This window comes from Tiliqua scincoides, chromosome 3 (genome assembly GCF_035046505.1).
Source record: "Tiliqua scincoides isolate rTilSci1 chromosome 3, rTilSci1.hap2, whole genome shotgun sequence".
Classification (NCBI taxonomy): domain Eukaryota; kingdom Metazoa; phylum Chordata; class Lepidosauria; order Squamata; family Scincidae; genus Tiliqua; species Tiliqua scincoides.
The window spans coordinates 91427106-91445487 of NC_089823.1; the positions used below are offsets into that span (position 1 = coordinate 91427106).

The window sequence follows — 18382 nt, forward strand, 5'->3', positions numbered from 1 at the left end:
GACAACACACTCTAGATAAGCATTCTGGAAGCCTTTCAGCAAACAAGGCTTAGAAACACCTGGCTTTAATCAGCTGCAGCTAGGAGGCCAGAGGCCTTTTAAGCAATAACATAATGTAAACCTATAGCAAAGGGACAGACATCCAGATCACCACTCCTATACCCTTCCTCATTCCATACCTAATAGTGGAGTGAAGTGTTGACACTTTGATTGTAGTAAGTGCATTGGTAATAGAGATCATGACCAAATAAAGGAATTAACTGTAAACTAGACACTCATTCAGACTGTTTGATTTATAATCTGTCTCCATTCTGAATGTTCAGGGGTTTGGGTAAAAAGAGAAATCATAAAATCCCAATTTCAAAAATAACACAGGTTCAGAAATTTGAGGGTCAGAAATTTTTTTTTTCAAAATTTATGGTGGTTATATAAATTTGGGGTGCCGATTCTAAAAGTGGCATCTTTTCCCTATCGCATCTGGTTTTGGAGATACAGCATAGCCTCATTAGTGAACAGTTTAAGCAGCTTCCTCATGTGGAAGCCTATGCCATGGCCTCCTCACAAGGAAGCTGCTTGAACCATTCAGTAACGAGGCTATACCTTATCTCAGAAACATAATAGGGCAAAACTGATGCCATTTTTTTGAATCAGCATCCCAAATATGCCCAGGAATAGGTCTAACTTTTAAGGCACCAAATTATGTGTTTGCCTATGTAATTATGCCCCCCAGTCCTCCCTGTCATGGACTTCCAGAAGTCAACTTGAACAAAAATGTCTTATTGTCTTTCCAAACGATGTCTTTCCAAAAGACTCGAGCTTTGAAAGCACAGAACAATTTGTGGTTTAGCCATTGAGAAATTTCCTTTGCTTCCCCTAGCAATTATGACTTGGGTCACAGATTAAAATAGAACACCCTTTCAATATTTACAGTCTTAAAGGTCAAAATGAAACAGAAGGCAAAAGCTGACTTCTTCGGCATTTTGGCTCAGGCCATTTAAAGGGATTTGTAGGCAATGACTAGTACCTTGAATTAAGACTGAAACTCAGGAGAGAGCTAGTCATGTCACCAATAGAGGACTGATATTATGGGATGCTAACGATGTTTTCAGAAGGTGTTCCTTAGGGTTTGTACTATCTGAAGCATTCAGGTCACCACTCTGAATGGGTCACTTGCTAAACTATTGTTGATAGTTGCTAAACTATATTGTTGATAGTTGCTAAACACTTGCTAAACTATTGTTCACAATTTCAACTGTGTCAACTAGAAGCAAATGCAAATCATTTAGGAGTGGTTAGCCTGCATGACTGGTGCCACAAGTAGCAGGGACAGTAGGCATTGCTCTGCAGGTGGGACCTGGTGGGGTACATGCCAGGGATATTTGGCTTGCAAAGGCCCATACCCATGCCTGGCCAACCATAAACTTCAAGCAGGTTTCTGCTGCCGCCTGGTAAGCCAAGGCTCATGTGGACTCTTACTGAAGATTGTGGAGGAGTAGTGGAGGCAGCAGCAGACCATCTCTTCCTTCCTTCCATTCCATTTTGCAGTCCCCAGATGTCTTGTTCCCCAAAGCTACTTCAGGCATCCAGCAATTGTGAAGTAGTGCTAGGGGGGAAAAGAGAATGGTCTGTGGTTTATGTCTGTGCCCCAGTGCTTCCCCATTGGGCCCTGCGGGGACACCACCACTGATGGTTCATGTAGGGTTTTGCCTCAGGCTCCCACATTTGGGAGTCACCAGTGGCTCTATTCCCAGACCAAGGCAGAGCACCTGTGAGCCCAATTATGGCATAGTCAGGCCTTTACTTTTGTCCCTCTCTCAAGAGGCAGCACTGTCTCTTCCTGGCTCAATAGACCAGAGACAATGTATCTAAGGCACAAAATGGGGTGTCGCTTGGTGTTGTGTAGGTGCTTCAGGCCTTGCTATAGTGCCTTAGTCTTGTGCTGCAGACTTGGCTTTTGGCGCACTTGTCAGGAAGGCTGTCCGCCACTCAGTCAGAGTACTTTGCTTATTCCATCCTTCTTTTCATTTTCAGGCCTCATTTTTCTCTTTCCTGTTCGCTATGGAATATGGTACATGGATTCCTGTGGATTCTCAGTGCTAATATATTGGATGTTTCTGCCTTACGAATTCAGCGTGGGGAAAATGCAGGTGAATGCGGTACTCATCATGACCAAATCCTGGTTCAGAAGAACATTTCTATCTACTGTCTTTATAAAAAATACAGCATAATTCTCTTGTTATGTAGGTAACTGCCAAGATCACAGTGTGCATTTCAGAACTACCTATGTGCTGGCAGGAGAAGCCCTGATCCTAAAATGTCCTCCTTTTAGATACAAACATAAGGATACTTTTGATTTGCTCCCTAATATCACCTGGTATAAGGAAAATGGAACAACGATGATCTCTTTAGGACATGGAGAACGGAGAATTCTGCCACAAGGTGATGCTCTCTGGTTTTTACCAGCCTCTCTGGAAGATTCTGGGCAATACGTTTGCATTCGAAGGTAGGCATTTAAGGTGCAAGACAGGCTGGATAATTTCTGTGGAACATGTAAATGATTTTATGCCAGGGTCACTGAGACCTATTACTGGCCATAGATCTGAAATGAGACCACTCTGTGGCACTGTACACCATCATCTTGCTATAAATATCATATAGACTAGGTGTAATGTGCCTGAGGTACTGTTCACACAGTTACTTTGGTTTAATTGTGTATTTATGAGTCTTTAATTCCGGTACTGTTCAGACTAAGAGCCAGGTCCTCTATTGCCAATGTAACGTGGTTTCTACTAAAAAAACCCACACCACCATTGTTGGGCTCCATGTGGTGCTATGTATGTTTAGATGACTTGATCACCTGGTTACTTCCCACATCAGCATCTTTGTGATGCTGCACAAAGTTTAGCCCATCTATAGGAACCAAGCCCACCATACATATGTTGCCAATTAAATATGAAGCCTGACCACAAGGGAATGTGTGTGTTTCGTGTGCCATGCTGCAATGGTAACAAGGTAACTGGGCCTGCCAGAAAAGTTAAAGGGGCAAATATTTGGTCTTGACAGAGATGTGTAATGCTCCTTTACCTTGTTCATGTAAACATTGAATCAGGCCACTCTTCTCTTTCCCTGAGTTTACCATTCAGAGTATGCAGGAAGCAGAGCCAAGATGTGAAGGAAATTCAACAGAGTACTGCTTCAATGGCTTCATGGAAATCCCATCACTCTGTTGAATGCGATCCCCTGTAGGAAAAACAGAATCATTTCCTGTATAAACAGTAAAGGAAGGCAAGCCATTTCTCCTGAATAACTCTTACAGAATCCCTTAAGACACTTTTCTTATGTTGGTGAGAATGAATGCTCTATGGCTTACTGTGAGGATAAAAGCTTACGTTGTGTTTTAATGAGAAAATTTATTTTTAAAGATTTACACCCCACCATTCTTTGGTAATCCAAAGCCGCTCACACTTGTATAGCAAAATTCAATTTAAAAATTCAATTTAATATTATACTTGATGATATTAAGAAATATAGTATAAGCAAACATCAACCAGTCAAAAATTGCAAATATACATAGCTGGAGGAAATAAAACACTGGAACTGGGAGAATAAAACAATCAAACATAACCAAAGGCCTACTGAAAAAGGTGCATCTTTGACATAGCAAGATGGAGGTGACCAACTGAATCTTCTGTGGGATGGAGTTCCATAAGGAGGGGGCCTCCACAAAGAAGTCCCTGTCACACGTCCCCACAAGCTTCACCTCAGATGTCAGTGAGACAAGAGAGCCGCTCCCTGAGGTAGACATGTTCAACTCATGGAGGAAGGCAGATAGTCTAGTCTGAAGCCATTTAAGTTTTTAAAGGTCAAAACTAATATCCTAAAGAAAGAAAGAATTTTTTCTATCTGTGCTGGTCTTCCTTATCAAACTGATGTCTCAGAAGCTGCCCTGTGTAAACAAAAAAGAGGGGAGGGGGTTAATTGTGGTACACAGATTATAGACATGCAAGTCTAATCTCCAAATATCAGAGCACTTGCAAATGAAAAATGTGGCATCCTGTAAATAAACTGTAATACACCCTGTGATGAAACCACTCATGTCAATATCCTCTCTGCAATGTCCTAGCACTATTGCAGGGTCAGAAAACAATTGCAAGAGTGTGGATATTGCAGAGGTTGCAGTGTAGGGAACCGTAGGCCTGCTCAATTTGTTGCCAAATGACTTGTCAAAAGTTATTCCAGGGAGCACAGCAAAATGTGAGTGCCGAAAAGTATGTCAGACTACAAATCTCTGGAGGAAATGTAGAATCTGTGAATCTGATTCATGTGTGACTTATGATGAGGAAAGATGCAGTGGAAGATAACTAAATGAAATGTAAGGTAGAAAGTAGGCCAGTGGGTTCAGTTCTGATGTAACGTTCATTTTGGAATTCCATGGAATTGATACGTACTGGTAAAAATGGAAAAAGAAGATGTTATCACAATGCACATTAATAAACATTGCTTAAGCCCTTTTGTCACAACGTATCCTGGGTGAGTGAAAGTGTATAGACGGGGGACCTACATGTGTGAATGACTGCATTTGCTATGCAATATGTATAGTGAGAGACGGGTGCAGGGAGGACATCATACCTGGACACGGAATCAAAAGGGGGTCCTGGGAGCCACAGAAGGGGAGCCAGAAATTTCCTGGGATCTCAGAAAATGTTTGCTTATATTGTGTGAAGGCCAGCATTCGCATTTTTAATGTAAACCTACATGGTTTTATATATCATAATTAGTAGAAATTTTGATCCAACGGAGAAGGGAACGGCCCCCAAAGCTACTTTACACCTCCGAAAGGGTCCCGTGTACTTGTAGTCCACTCCCTGTGTGGTGAAGGGACATGCCCTTCACAGTTAAAAAGAAACTGTACATTCTGATAAAAATTCTCTCAGAGGACCTGGTGAGAGTAATGGGGACAGGGACAACCCCGATGGAGTATCAATGTTGCTGATCAAAATACTGTCATCTCATTTTCACATAAGAGGGCTTCAACCTGTTTTCCTTTTGGTTTCAATTAAAATATAGAGATAGCTACGGTTTCCAAACAAAGCCTGCTGGAACAGCAAGGCTACCATGGTGATTTCAGGGCCTCTGAGAGGAATTTTATCAGGGGGTGCAAAGTTTCTTTTGGGCCCCTTTGCAAAGGGGGAGGGGTGGAACAGAGGGGGAGGGTGGTGATGGGCGAGCAGAATGGGGGCAGGGAGGGGTGAAACAGGGTGGGGGAGGGTGGAGACAGCTGGAGAAATCTTTGGATCCAGGTCTACCCACCTATGTGACATCAGTAGCTAGATACAGTAATACGGAAAGCCAAAACACTCCTAAGTCTCTCTAAACATTTTTAAATATAGAAAATCATGCAGAAAATTAGCGTCGTCACATTTAGGCTCACACTAGAATGGATTATTATTATTATTATTATTATTATTATTATTATTATTATTATTATTATTATTATTATTAACAACAGTATTTATATACCTTATTATATATAAATTTTATATATATATATAATCATATTATATATATATATATATAATATATATATATATATATATATATATATATATATATATATATATATATATATATATATATATATATATAATATATTTATATATAATCAGGAAAGTATCCTGATTGCACCAAAACATACTTCTGCAGCCCCACAGCTGTGTCCCTGAGTTCCTATACACTCCTTCATGGTAAGCAGATCCGCAAGCCAAAGAGCTACTGTAGCAGGTCAGTTTCCTCCCAGATCTGACACTGTGAAGGAGTGTCATGGATGCATTCCTTGGCCCGGCATATATGACTTGCCAGTAGCTGTAGCAACATGCTCGTGGTGGTGTCACAAGCATCCCGTGTGGGCAACAAGTCTGAGTAGATAGGAAAATGAAAGATCCCAGGAAATTTCTGGGCCCCCTTTATCCCCCTTTCCTAGGCCCTGGGTGATTTTATTTTTTTCATGTGCATAGCCTGGATTGTACAAGAATGTAGGGATGCTGCTTGGCTAGTGCTTTGATGCAAGTGGTTTGTTTTCTGTCTCAAACAAAATGTGTTTAAATGATTGTGTGTATGTGATGCATGTATTACATATATTGTAGGTATCTTATTGTAGGTATCTAAGCATTTATATTAAGACTTACTTTTAAATGGTTGAACATTAAGCAATGTTAACTGTTTCCTTCAGTGTCTTAACTTCATGTAACACTTTCTCCCAACTTGCCCTTATCCTGCAGGAATTCCTCTTACTGTGCGGATGTATCTCTCAATCTAACGGTTGTAAAGAAAAGTGCAGCCCATGAAACTTTCTTTCCCCAGACAGCCGTCATGTCTAGTCCTGGAAAAGTGATTTGCCCTCATTTGGGATCTTTTATTCAAAAAGGCACAGATTATGAACTCAAGTGGTACAAGGTATCGCTATTACTCATTCTTCACAGCTTTTCATGGATTGGATTTTCAACATCCAAACTTAAGAAACTGTCCTTTGCATAATGTTAAGAATTTAAGGCCAAAGCACCCATAGTATTGGAAAACTCAACCTTTTCCATGAAAGTAAACTAGAAACTTCATGGTCAAAGGCAGTATCCTTCTGTCCACTTGGCGTGTAGGACAAACAGAGGGGAGATTGCTACCTTCGGGCCTTGTGTAGGAGCTTCCAAGAGGCATGTGCCTGGTTGCAGCTGTAATCCCAGTGTTGGTAGACCATTGGTCTGATCCAGAAAGACTGTGGTTACGTTCTTAGATGTTGTGTCTCCCAAGCCTGAGGCCTTGTACGGGAAAGATTTTAAATCTTTGCTCACTGTACTCAGCATCTGCTACTGTAGTTGTTTTTCCCTTGATCATCTAACCACCTCTATCCAAATGCAAAATAGTCAGTTTTGCATGTGTTAAATGAATTAGGCATTAAATTGATTAAATTCTGAGGACCAAACTGCATGTTATATGATCACTGCTTGTTTGGTCCTTGATTTTTTCCCTTTCTTTACACCTAGAGGGGGAGGAGGGCATGCACATGAACCTCAAACCTTGGTAGAGAGGTAGATGGCTTTTAGGCCCTGCTGTGATTCCAGTCCTGATCATGTGGCCCAAACATAATTTATAGCATGAAGCTTCTGTTGGCTTTCAGTAGAGGCTCTTCTGATTAGAAGCACATCACAGGAGCATGCAGTTGCATGCGTGTCCAATTTGATCTACATGTTTGTGTTGCAATCTCATTTTCTTAGGATTCTACACCTCTGACTATAGACAATGAAAAGTACAAAGCTTGGAAGGGGAGAAATTATGTCATCATCAGTTCTCTGACGTCAGATGATGCAGGCTACTACACTTGTCAAATGTCCTTGGAACACGAAGCAGTGCAATATAACATCACCAGAACGATTTTGCTGCAGATATTTGGTAAGGAGCTGTGTGCTATGTGGCCAGCTGGAACATGTGACCATTAACATTGTGGCTCTGTGCATTATTATATATTATTATAACTGTGCATTATTATTTTTAATCCAAAGTTTGTATCAAGGCTATTTGAGTTTAACCAGGATAACACATATAAAATTGCATATTATAAAGCTTTGCAAAATATGCGGTGTTTCTCCTCTAAATTGGTAACCCCTGCTAATTGGGTAAGAGGCACTTTTTCAAGTGGGTGCTCCTTTTTTTAGCAGGGGGAGAGTAACTGGCCCATCTCACCCCAGCAGTGTCTGTTCTAGTGGCTGTCTGCTGGTATTCATTTGCATCTTTTTAGATTGTGAGCCCTTTTGGGACAGGGAGCCATTTAGTTATTTGATTTTTCTCTGTCAACCGCTTTGTGAACTTTTAATTGAAAAGCGGTATATAAATACTGTTAATAATAATAATAATAATAATAATAATAATAATAATAATAATAATAAATGGGAAGAGTCAAAAAGCTTCACAGGACACAAGTGTGATGTTCATGGAAAGTCCTGATCAGGCCTCCACTGTCTTGAACTTTTGAAATTTCAGGTGCAGTTTACTTATTACACATATCAAATGGTAAGGTGAGCTGGTAGGATTCTGGACTGTTCCACACAGATCCAATGGAGCTAAATTTTTCCACTCCAGCTAACTGCCAACCTCTCGAAAACAATTTTGACTGTCTAAATTCTCTTATTCTCTTCCCCCCCCCCCAACTTCAAATGCAATTCCCTGACTTGCTTACTCTCAAGCCCGGTACATTCCACCCCAGTGGAAGGTGATTGGTTTAAACATTCTAGACAGGTAGGACATGGCCCTGTCCATTACAGAGTTCTACTATTTTACCCTCTGCAATGTGCCACTCTGATGATTCACTCTGATGTGCCACTCTGAAATTTCAGAGGAGCCAGAATCTTCTGAATCGGAGGTTGTGGAGATCTAAAGACCTGAGGATGTTGTGCCTGTTACTACATTATGCGTTCCTGTGATGCAAGAGCAGATATATGGAATACATGCATTGCTGATTATAAATAGTTTTCCTAGAACAGATTCTGGTGGTGAATTATGAAAGAATCTCTTATTTTGAAGTCTGTCAGTATCATAGTTATCAACTGCCAAAGGCAGGAGCTTATCTAGCAGCATGCCTGATACTTGTTTCGGATACTGGCCTGAAACAGTTTCACAGGGAAAGTTACTGGCTAGCAGTTCAACTTTTAATGTCATCACATGGGTAAATCAAACAAGACTAATATGCTGGTTTACCTGTCACTACACAAGCTAGCCAGCAGAGGGCGGTAGAGTGTTGAATAATATTTTTAGAACTGGTGTATAAACTTTTTTTCTTTAGTATTTTTAAACCAGTTTTAAACAACTTTGGGCATGTAAGAATTTCACAGAGGAAAAAGGAACATGTACTTGGAGTCCAATCCCCATGTGGTTAAGGGACATGCCCTTTGGAACTTAAAGGATTGGGGGGGGGGGATTTATCTCTAATGTACACCACATTCATTCTGGACCCTAATTACTGTGAGTCTGCCCTCACAGTAGCCATACAATTTTTATTGGGAGTATGGGAAACCCAGAACAGGGCTTCGTTGGCTGATCTTTAAGGGAAAGCACATTTATACCTATAAATTAGAAGTGACGGGGTGGGATCACATCCCATGGTCTCTCTCAACACAGTGTGGATAAGATACCTGGCTCCTGGAATTGTCTGACATCAAGTCACCAGCCTGGAAACAGCAGTTCCAGCAGTTGACTTTTAACCATGATAACTTGTCCTCTTGTAAAGTCACCTTCTCCTCTGGCAAAAGAAGAGCAAATGCATGTCATTCTAACATGTCACTTCAGCAATCTAATGTGATCTCTGTAATATCTTTACCTGAATGTTCACTAGCTCGAAAGATCCGAACAAGCCCTGTGATTGTCTATCCAAATCAGAAGACTACGTTAGCAGTCCTTGGTAAGGTCACACATTTATTTAAATGGTTTCTCCAAACAATGTGATATTAATTTAATGTAAATGAGTTTTTTGCCCCATGATGGCAGTATGAAGTTAGAATTAAAATGAGACAAACTGTCCAGGAAAACTCAGTTTCGGATACTTGCAAGTGGCAATAAACTCTAGTGTTAATTATTAGATTACTTGCAGCTGCACCTAATGATGGTTGAATGGGTTTTTGCTATAATTATGTACTAATTATGGCAGTTAATAACTTCTGTAATCTATTCAAAATATATCTACAATAAATGTTTAAACTGGTTGAACAGTAAGGACCATATGTGCCACTCCATGATGTTATTTTCTTATGTTTTTTTCTTTCAATTCAAAGTAGCTACAGTTAGCTTCAGAGTGGAGCAAAAGATCCCCCCCTGTTGCTTTGCATTTAAAAAAAGAAAGAAAGAAAGAAAGTAACAGAAAGACCAAAAAACGTAGTTTGGCTTAAATAATCTTTGTTCAGCGGTCTTTGAAACTGTAGTTCTTGTGGATATACTAGGGTAAGGGGCTCTAACAGAAGTCTCAGCATCCTCACCAAACTACAATTCCCAAGATTCTTTGGGCAAACCCTGCCATGACAGTTAATCTGGCATAAAACCAAGACAAAAACCATACATCCCATACAGCTTGTGACAAATGAACATGTACAAGTGGTGAAAGACAAACATCTCCCCTCTCCAGTTCTATTGCTTTTTATTTTATTTTCATATGCTTGATTCTTTTGTATTATCTTTTCTTGTCTTGTGGGTTCCTTTGGGGACCTTAACTGGTCAAAAAGTGGCATACAAGTTTTGACGTATTACAATATCATAATAGGGCAGAATCGTCCCCAAAGCTTAATGAGCTGTGCTTGAAAAAAGAAATGGATATGGGTGCACAGTTCTGTAGTTTTGTTTTCTATGTAGAAGTATAAGAAGAATTCTGTAATTGTAGGAATGGGTGCCAATGTGGATTTTTCTCCTAAAGTAAATAGCAGCAGCAGTGGAGGGGGGGATAGGGATTGAAACTGTGGTTGGGTTAGTAGTTGCCCCCACCACCTCCACTGTCAACCCATGATCTGCAAGCCAGCTGTTTTTTTAAAATGAAAATAAGCATGGCGGTGTGACCCATATGCTTAACAAAATGTCAAGTTTGAATCTGAGGCTCATAGCCTAGAGAGCTACAACATACGAGACCCTCAAAGTCCTCTTTAGGTATAGAAGGGAATAAGAATGGGATTACATTAGCCACTGAAATTGGTAGGCAGTAGTAAGGAACTCAACTGGCTAGGCTAGGTATGAACACTAGGAGCCTGGCTTTTCTGGTTTTGCTTGTTAAGTGCAGGACAAGAATGACCATTCATCTTTGATAGGACCACCTGAGAGAAGAGCCACCAGCCATAATTTGGCAAACATACACTCCACATCTAAACTTGCTTCTGGCCACACTACAGCTCTGGTCTGCTCTAATAAGAGACATTTACAGTCAGTGGAAATAGTAGCCTATTATTAAAAATTACAGGCAAACTGAACAAAAGTTAAAAAGAGACACAACATTAAAATTGTGAGATATCCTATGACAAGAAAGTCCCCTTTCACTCTGGTAGAAAGTTCTATGTGTGTTTAACAGGCTGGTTTGTCTTAGGCAGTCGGTGCATCTTTACCATTTTGAGCTGCTTTTTAGACATAATGAAGTCTGCTTTCAGTGTGTCATGGCCTTCCTAGGGGAGTGACCTTATGAACTCGGCCTCCTATTAAGTGACCTGTGTCCAACCGACAGTCTGTTTATGTAAGAGATTGGGCTGATGTCATAACAGTTTGTTCTGCAGCTATAAAATCTTCCCGGACTGCAATATAATTATACTGACTCATATCATTCTGAACTGGTGGAAAGCAGGCCTGACTCAAGGAGGATGTGGTTAAACCCAATGAATGGCTGACTAGCTAAGTCAATATGCCTCTCATTCCTTATGTATTGACTGGGTGAGCTTTGCACAGTTAAAGGAAAGCAGGAAAAGACTTGGATGGCCTCAAGGCTACTGCCACCCAGCCTCTACTCAGAAATTCAAATCTGAATTCTGACTTTTCTAGCCAGTTATCAACATGTTTCTAAAAAAATTTCATTCTGGAAATGCAGGATCCTTTGACCACTCCTATTTGAGCACTGCTGAGACACTGAGACAGGAGCATTTTGAATGGTTGGAAAGATAAAGGGGCGCACTCTCTGAAAGCTTCTCCTTCAGCACTCAAGTAGGCAGGAGACTGAGTCACTCTGTCACTGTCCCTTCAGTCCTGCCCTCTGGTTTTGAACTTCCTCATGGGCCTGTGAGAAAGTCCAGTTGCAGATGGAGAGAGTGGGAGAAAGCAGCAACAGAGCAAGTCACTTGGTGGAGCGAGTTGTACTGCTGCAACATAATGGCTACCACACTGCGGGGCCCTCAAAGCTGGGCCCTCAAATGTCCATGGGCCTCAGCTCTATCCAGACTCCAAGGATGCCTTCTCTGTTGAGGAGGAGGAGGAGCTGCCCCTGCAGAGGACCCAGGCACCAGCAAGGATCCTATAAATAGACCACTGTGCTTGATAGCCAGCCAAAACACACATCCTCTGTAGATGTGCTTCCTCAGGAGCCTGTGAACTTGGGGAATCTGATAATTCCCATCAAGACTGGGTCTTGTTCTTAGTCCTTCATTCTCCAGACCCCAGGAACAATTATGATCAGGGCCTAGGCTCAGGAATGGCAGCAAAGTGCTCTCCTGACTGTCCAAGGTCACTATGTTGATGGTTTACTTGGAAGGAGGGAGAAGCAGGGCCAGGTCCTAGCCTCAAACCAGAACCCAAATAGAACCAGGAATTTGCTGCACCTCTTTACAAGTTCCTCTTGCAAGTGCAACCGCTCAGCTTGAGAGCACTCCATAGCAGTAATTCTTAGTTCTCCACTCCTGTCCTGACAGCTGCTCTTTGCTTCAATCCACACTCTCCAGCCTGCAGCTTTAGTCTCTAGCTTCAGCTCTTATCTCAACTCACAACTTGGTCTCCATGTTCTAAGCCTTGAGTAGCCAGCCTTATCTCTCTCAACTGGCAGCGGCGGACAACTGGCCAACCCCTCTCATCATTCCTCATTCTGTTGATTTCTATTAGTCTTGGTTCCATGTCCACAACTGTAGTGTAAATGCAAAAACTGACCCATAACAGACCCTGTCCCCATTCTTCTAACTTCTCTGACGCCATCAAAATGAACTATGTAAAAATTCCTTTGCAATTAGATTCAAATTACTTCTTTGGGTAGTTCATAATTATTGATTTCGTTCAGTTTCTAACACGTTTCCTAGGGTCTCTGGGCAGCTTTAAACATTAAAACTTAATGTGATTTGTGCATTAATATGCATTGATTTTTTTCTCTCTCTGTATTTCCATTTCAAACAGGTTCCCGGCTGACCATTCCATGTAAAGTATGGATTGGAGCAAGCAGTCATTCTGATACTGAAGTCTGGTGGAAAGCAAACAACTCTTACATTGGTGCAACTTTTCAAAAGGGCCGAATTATGCAAGGAAAGCAACAGTAAGTATTCTTCAAAGGTATTTTCCCCCTTCTCTTTACGAAAACCTGAAGCTCAAATAGAAGGATTGGGCAAGAGACAACAGTAACTCGAGTCGCCACCTTTTCTTAATGGTCAGGTTGCTGTGCCTTTTAAGAGCTGTGTCATGGGGAAGGCACACACCATAGTGTAATCATGGGAACAGCTTTGGATCTTGAATTTCTGCGTGATACAGCTCTTAGAAGCACAAGAGCTTGCTGAGAGTGCCGCTCGTCAATCTGCCTACCCGCCCATCCCCAGTGTGCATTCATCACTTCTTGACTTGAGCATAATGTTTTAAGTGAATGGTACAGTTCTATTCATTTATCAAGGGGAACTGATGGCACGCACAACTTCTGCTGGAGATGCTGCCTGCCCAGCATTTTGCTTGGCTCCATCTTTGAAATAGGTTGGCCGCCCAAACTGCCATACCATGAAACTATCTCCCCAAGTCCCCTTGCAGGCACCTAAGTGAAGAGTCTCTGATTTTGTTCTTCTCATTTTCCTCTTTAGTTCCTAACTTTGGAAAGCAATTTTTTAAAAAAATGTTTGGCGTGCAAATGATTAATGTCGTTTTGGTAGCCTTTCTCTCGGGTAAACCCTCTCTTTTCATGGGAATGGGCATCGACTGCCTGCCTGTTCCAAAGGCCAGGAGGGAAAGTGTGAGTGAATTTGCACATGATGTGCCTCAGCTTTGGACACAAACACATGGGTCCTTGTAAGCAGTCTCCACTATGACACCTGTCTCAGGCCCCATAAACCACCTGGGCAGCCCTTTGTGAGGCTGTCCTTGAAGACTGTTCAGAAACATTAATTATTGCAGAATACAATTGCCCGCGTCATGACCATGTTATGCATAGCCATTATGCTGCCTGCAGAGGTTACCTGCCTGTTTCTGGGCATAACTCAAAGTGTTGGTTTTGTGCTATTAAGCTCTTAATGGCCTGGGACCCAGATGCTTGGACCATCTCTTCCCATATGAATCTATTTTGGGGTCCTATTTGCTATATATTTCATTGTTTTAAATCTGAAATAAGATGTTTATTGGGTTTCCCATTGGAAAAGGCTATTTTAAAAATAAAGGGGAAAATAACCCTGGGTTATTTCCTGAAGTTCCTTTTGCTTAGTCTGTGCTGCAGTGTGTTCAGAAAGTTTTTTTTTTTCCTGACGGATGTTAAGGTCATGTTGACTCAATTTTCCCCTTCTGTTTTGAGTGCAAAGCATTTGAAATCCTTTTGGAATGCTGCAGTGTACTGAATGTGCATTCATGTCCCATAAAACCGCTGTTGTCACAGGTGCATTTTTCTCCAATGACAAAGTGATAAAACCGATGAACATCAGTAGCAGGATTTGCAGCATTCTAGAAATGGTAGTAGTGAAGACTTTTAAGTTGTTGTTCCTTATTTTAGGGAACTTGTCGAAAGCGATGAAAACTACATTGAAGTGCCATTGATTTTTGACCCTGTCAAAGAAGAAGATTTCCAAACACATTTCACGTGCGTGGCCAGTAATATCCACGGGCATCATGTCCATGCTGTGCAGGTTGATCAAGAAGGTACCTGTCTGTTTGTTGTTACTGTTGTTGCCTTCGCTATTACCACATGGGAAATGCTCAGCAAAATGTGGCCAGGGTAGCAACGATGTGGGGTTTGTAATGGCTACGTGGCGTTTCCAAGAATACTTTTGTCACTATTATTATTCTCTGATATTTCTACAATGTGGTTTACAATCCTTATTTCATTCGGCTTCCAAACAGCCCTATGAATCTTACTCCATCCTTCTCTCTATGAAGAAAAGCCTTAAGCTTTCCATTTTACAGATGAGGAAGTGTGCCTAGGGTATAGACTTGCCTGAGATCTACAGCTATCCACCCTTGGCCTGATCCAACAAGGCTCTTCTTATGTTCTCATGAAAGGCACCATCAGGGGATGGGAGGGGGGCTAAAGCCTTGGTTTTTGCCCCAAGACCCTTGGTATCCTGACATCAGCAAGTCCCATTGAGTGCTGTGGGACTTACTCCTGTGTAGACATGTACAGGATTGTGCTATAGGGAAATAATATCCCCACTTTGCTGGTTTTAGACTGTGCAAATCCTAAAGCATCTCTGGTTTTGTGTTGGATTTCCATTAGAAAACACAAATGGTTCTCTCTTATCTTTTTTTTTTTTTTTTTTTTTAGAAACAGAACCTCGTTTGTCTTGGTACTTGGCATTAATTCCAGTGGCTCTGACTGTAGTGATTGTGGGAGGAATATGCATTCATAAACACTGGAAGCAAAGATCTCCAAGAGGATATGCTGCCGCCAAATCTTAAAGACTCAAAGACACTTGTTCTGAAGCATCACAGACTTTCTCACTGTTGTGTCCTGAAATGCTGAGAAACCTCTTAGGCTAAACCAAAGACAACCCAAGTCATTTCATTTCCTGAGAGTCACAAAATACAGAAGGTGATCCCAACGTGTTAAATATATAATAAAGGATGACAATGTGATATCATTCCTGGTACAGCAGACCTGCTGCCTATTAGATCTGCTTATCTAATAGTAGGGCTGGCCTTGGTGGAAAGAGATCATATATCTTGGGCCCAAACTACCCATAATGATGATAGACCCATGTCTTCAAATATGGGTCTGTGTGAATTTCCTGGAAAGGGTAGTGGTAATGGGATTCGTGTTGAACTCTTCCTTCCCCTCCTTATCTCACAGTCCATTCCTTGAAGTCCTTTATGCCCCAACTGATAGCCAATATGGAAAATGAAGTTGGCTGGGAGGGTTATGAAAGATGGCGGCAGAGGGGGAAGGTTCAGCACCTCCCGCTAAGCTGTTCCTATGATTTTTCAAACTGCTTTAGACACATCTGGGGCAGAACCACATTTGAAGACACGTTCATCAGTTTTGTAAGGAGTTGAGTTTATTAGACTGTGAATGGGGAATGAAGAAAAATCTGGGATTCAAAAAGCTGCTTAGGCTACAAGGGTCTTGTGCTACCCCCTATGGGACGCTTCTATCACATTTTTCTTTGATTGGTGGATCCCATCCCATATCACAAACCACTTTTGAATCTTACTTCTGTTTCTACATTAGTTTGCTATGTGACATCAGAGGCAATGGTCTGAGGGAACACAATCCTAATAAGCCCCCTTGAACTCATGAAACTAGTGTTTTGGTATGAAGAAATATCCTTTTTTCCCCATTTCTTATTTGTGCAATGTTCTGTAGTGGGTTGGAAAATGGTGGTCAGAAAGCAAAACAAAACAAAAGCTCTTGTTGGGTCCATTTCCGCTCTAGGCAGAAAGGTTTGAAAGGTCAGCCCAGAAAACTGAAACCAAAAGTAGTGAACCAAAGTGCCACTTTGGTCAAAAAAATGGTTGGCAACCTTCAGTCTCGAAAGACTATGGTATGAGCCTACTGCACCCAGTATTCCCAGGTGGTCTCCCATCCAAGTACTAACCAGGCCTGACCCTGCTTAGCTTCCAAGATCAGATGAGATCGGGTATGTGCAGGCTGTGGCCAAATGCTAGGAGCAATGTTGTATTTGTTTTGTAAGCTGCCTTGAGTACCCTTTTGGGGTAGGAAAAGTGGGGCTGAAATTGACCAAACAAACAAATAAATAAATACAATTGTAAACTAAAAATGCTTCTCTGGTGAAATGGAACTTAGATCTAGCCATCTGATTGGGTAAAATCTGAAAAGCTGGAATAAGCCATACAATCAGTCTGAGAGCACTGCTGGAGCTTGGGAAGAATGGGTCATTGAGAAGGCTACTGCAAGTGAATAAGATACTGGACAGAGAGCCAGATATCTATGGCTAATGAGCTTGGAACCTGGCTACTATACGAGCAAGTCTAGTTGGGGTTTGTTGAATATATTTGGCCCTGTCTTCTTATCCCACATGCTCTTAACGGTGTTTTCAACTGTTGTTTTCTGTGTAACCGAAAGCATTCCCCCCCACCCCCAATCTCTAGTAAATATTTTTTCTATCTTGAGTTCTGAGTTTTTGGGATCCCACATCAAAAGCTGTTTAGAAATGATCGCTTTAAAAAAAAAAAAAGGAAGAAGAAGTGTATCATCTTTCTAACCAAGTATTGATGTCATACTAACCACAAACTGACAGTGATTTTCCACAAAAATCTTCATAGTTGCTCGTTAATTTTGGGCTGAATTGCTTCACTGATGAGTATTCACAATGACGCTGCAGTAGTACAGGAGAGGATGCAAATGATTATTATAATTAATTCCATAGATAAATGTTTTTCATTCGGTGTTGAGACTGATGGCTAGAGAATGAAAGATAACTGTGATGTTAGTTTGTTTGCCTTTGGGGAATAAAAAGTTGGAAGGGAAGCAGAGTTTTGTTATAGACCCAACTTTATTTTCGGTAATCCATCTGGCTAACTACTGTCTGCCTTCCAGAAAACAAAGTGATGACGAAAGTTGGAACACTTTTGTTACATTTTGGAATCCCAACGTTTTGTGATTGAAGGTTTCCTCTGTATCAGTCCAGGGGATCAGCTCTTTTGGAACAATAAAGTATGCATAAAAACAACAGTCTTGTAGCATCCAAATTTCTGGATATGACTGTGGTTTTTAGGTGACCTGGAGTATTCTTTTTTTAACTAATTACTAGGCCCCTCGATTGGAAATAGCGTATTCTACACATAGTAACTTTTATCTAATTTTGTCACAAAGAATGTTAAAAATTAATTGCTCTGTTAAAGATTATGAAGACCACATTTGCTCCGAGTGCCTTTGACTTTCAGAATGTCATGTCTGCGTCCCCTGAAGCCAAACAAGACTTCGTCAAAATCCTGTTCAGTAATGGCTTCCAGCCACTGGAATTTATACAAATATGTAGAATTTGCACATTCAATTCCTGTGTGAACATGGGGGCCAACAGAGGCAAAGCTGGCAACCTGAGTGGGCAGGAACGACCAGATGTGCTCCTCCCTACTTTACATGATGAACCATAAGAATAATCTGAACTGGCCTGCAGAACTTTTATCAAGAACACGTGCAGACATCTAACTGCATTGGCTTTGAGTCAAAGCAAACCCCACAGTTCAGTCTTTTCACTGTGTGTGATTTTCTTGCAGCCACTGTGGTTCCTGGTCTAACTACTGACCTTTAAAATAGTTGACTGTGCATCTTATGTCTCATGGTTGTTCTTACCACCTAATTTTGGAAGTAAAATCTAGGTATAAGGTAATTGATACAGGATTTTATATTATATTATTTTATATTAACCACCCCCTGCCCGCTGAGGTAGTTGTGTATTTACTTTGTTCTGTCTGCAGATGGTGGGATCAAATTCAGAACCCTCCAGTGGGTTGGGGTGTGTGTGTGTGTGTGTGTGTG

At 41.3% G+C, this 18382-nt stretch overlaps 1 protein-coding gene and 1 pseudogene across 1 annotated transcript in view; one reads left to right on the forward strand and one right to left on the reverse strand.

Annotated features, from left to right (window-relative positions):
• The window catches only part of IL1R2 (interleukin 1 receptor type 2), a 30701-nt gene extending 13252 nt beyond the window's left edge, over nt 1–17449 (forward strand). Inside the window, exons 2-9 of the mRNA XM_066621808.1 lie at nt 2032–2147; nt 2245–2503; nt 6279–6453; nt 7266–7440; nt 9377–9442; nt 12880–13015; nt 14441–14586; nt 15209–17449. Of these exons, the coding sequence (XP_066477905.1) occupies nt 2066–2147; nt 2245–2503; nt 6279–6453; nt 7266–7440; nt 9377–9442; nt 12880–13015; nt 14441–14586; nt 15209–15342 (1173 nt within the window). The 5' untranslated portion in view covers nt 2032–2065 and the 3' untranslated portion in view covers nt 15343–17449. The remainder of the gene's footprint in view (nt 1–2031; nt 2148–2244; nt 2504–6278; nt 6454–7265; nt 7441–9376; nt 9443–12879; nt 13016–14440; nt 14587–15208) is intronic.
• LOC136646420 (5S ribosomal RNA) lies at nt 16430–16545 on the reverse strand (annotated as a pseudogene).
• Nucleotides 17450–18382: the final 933 nt, after the last annotated feature.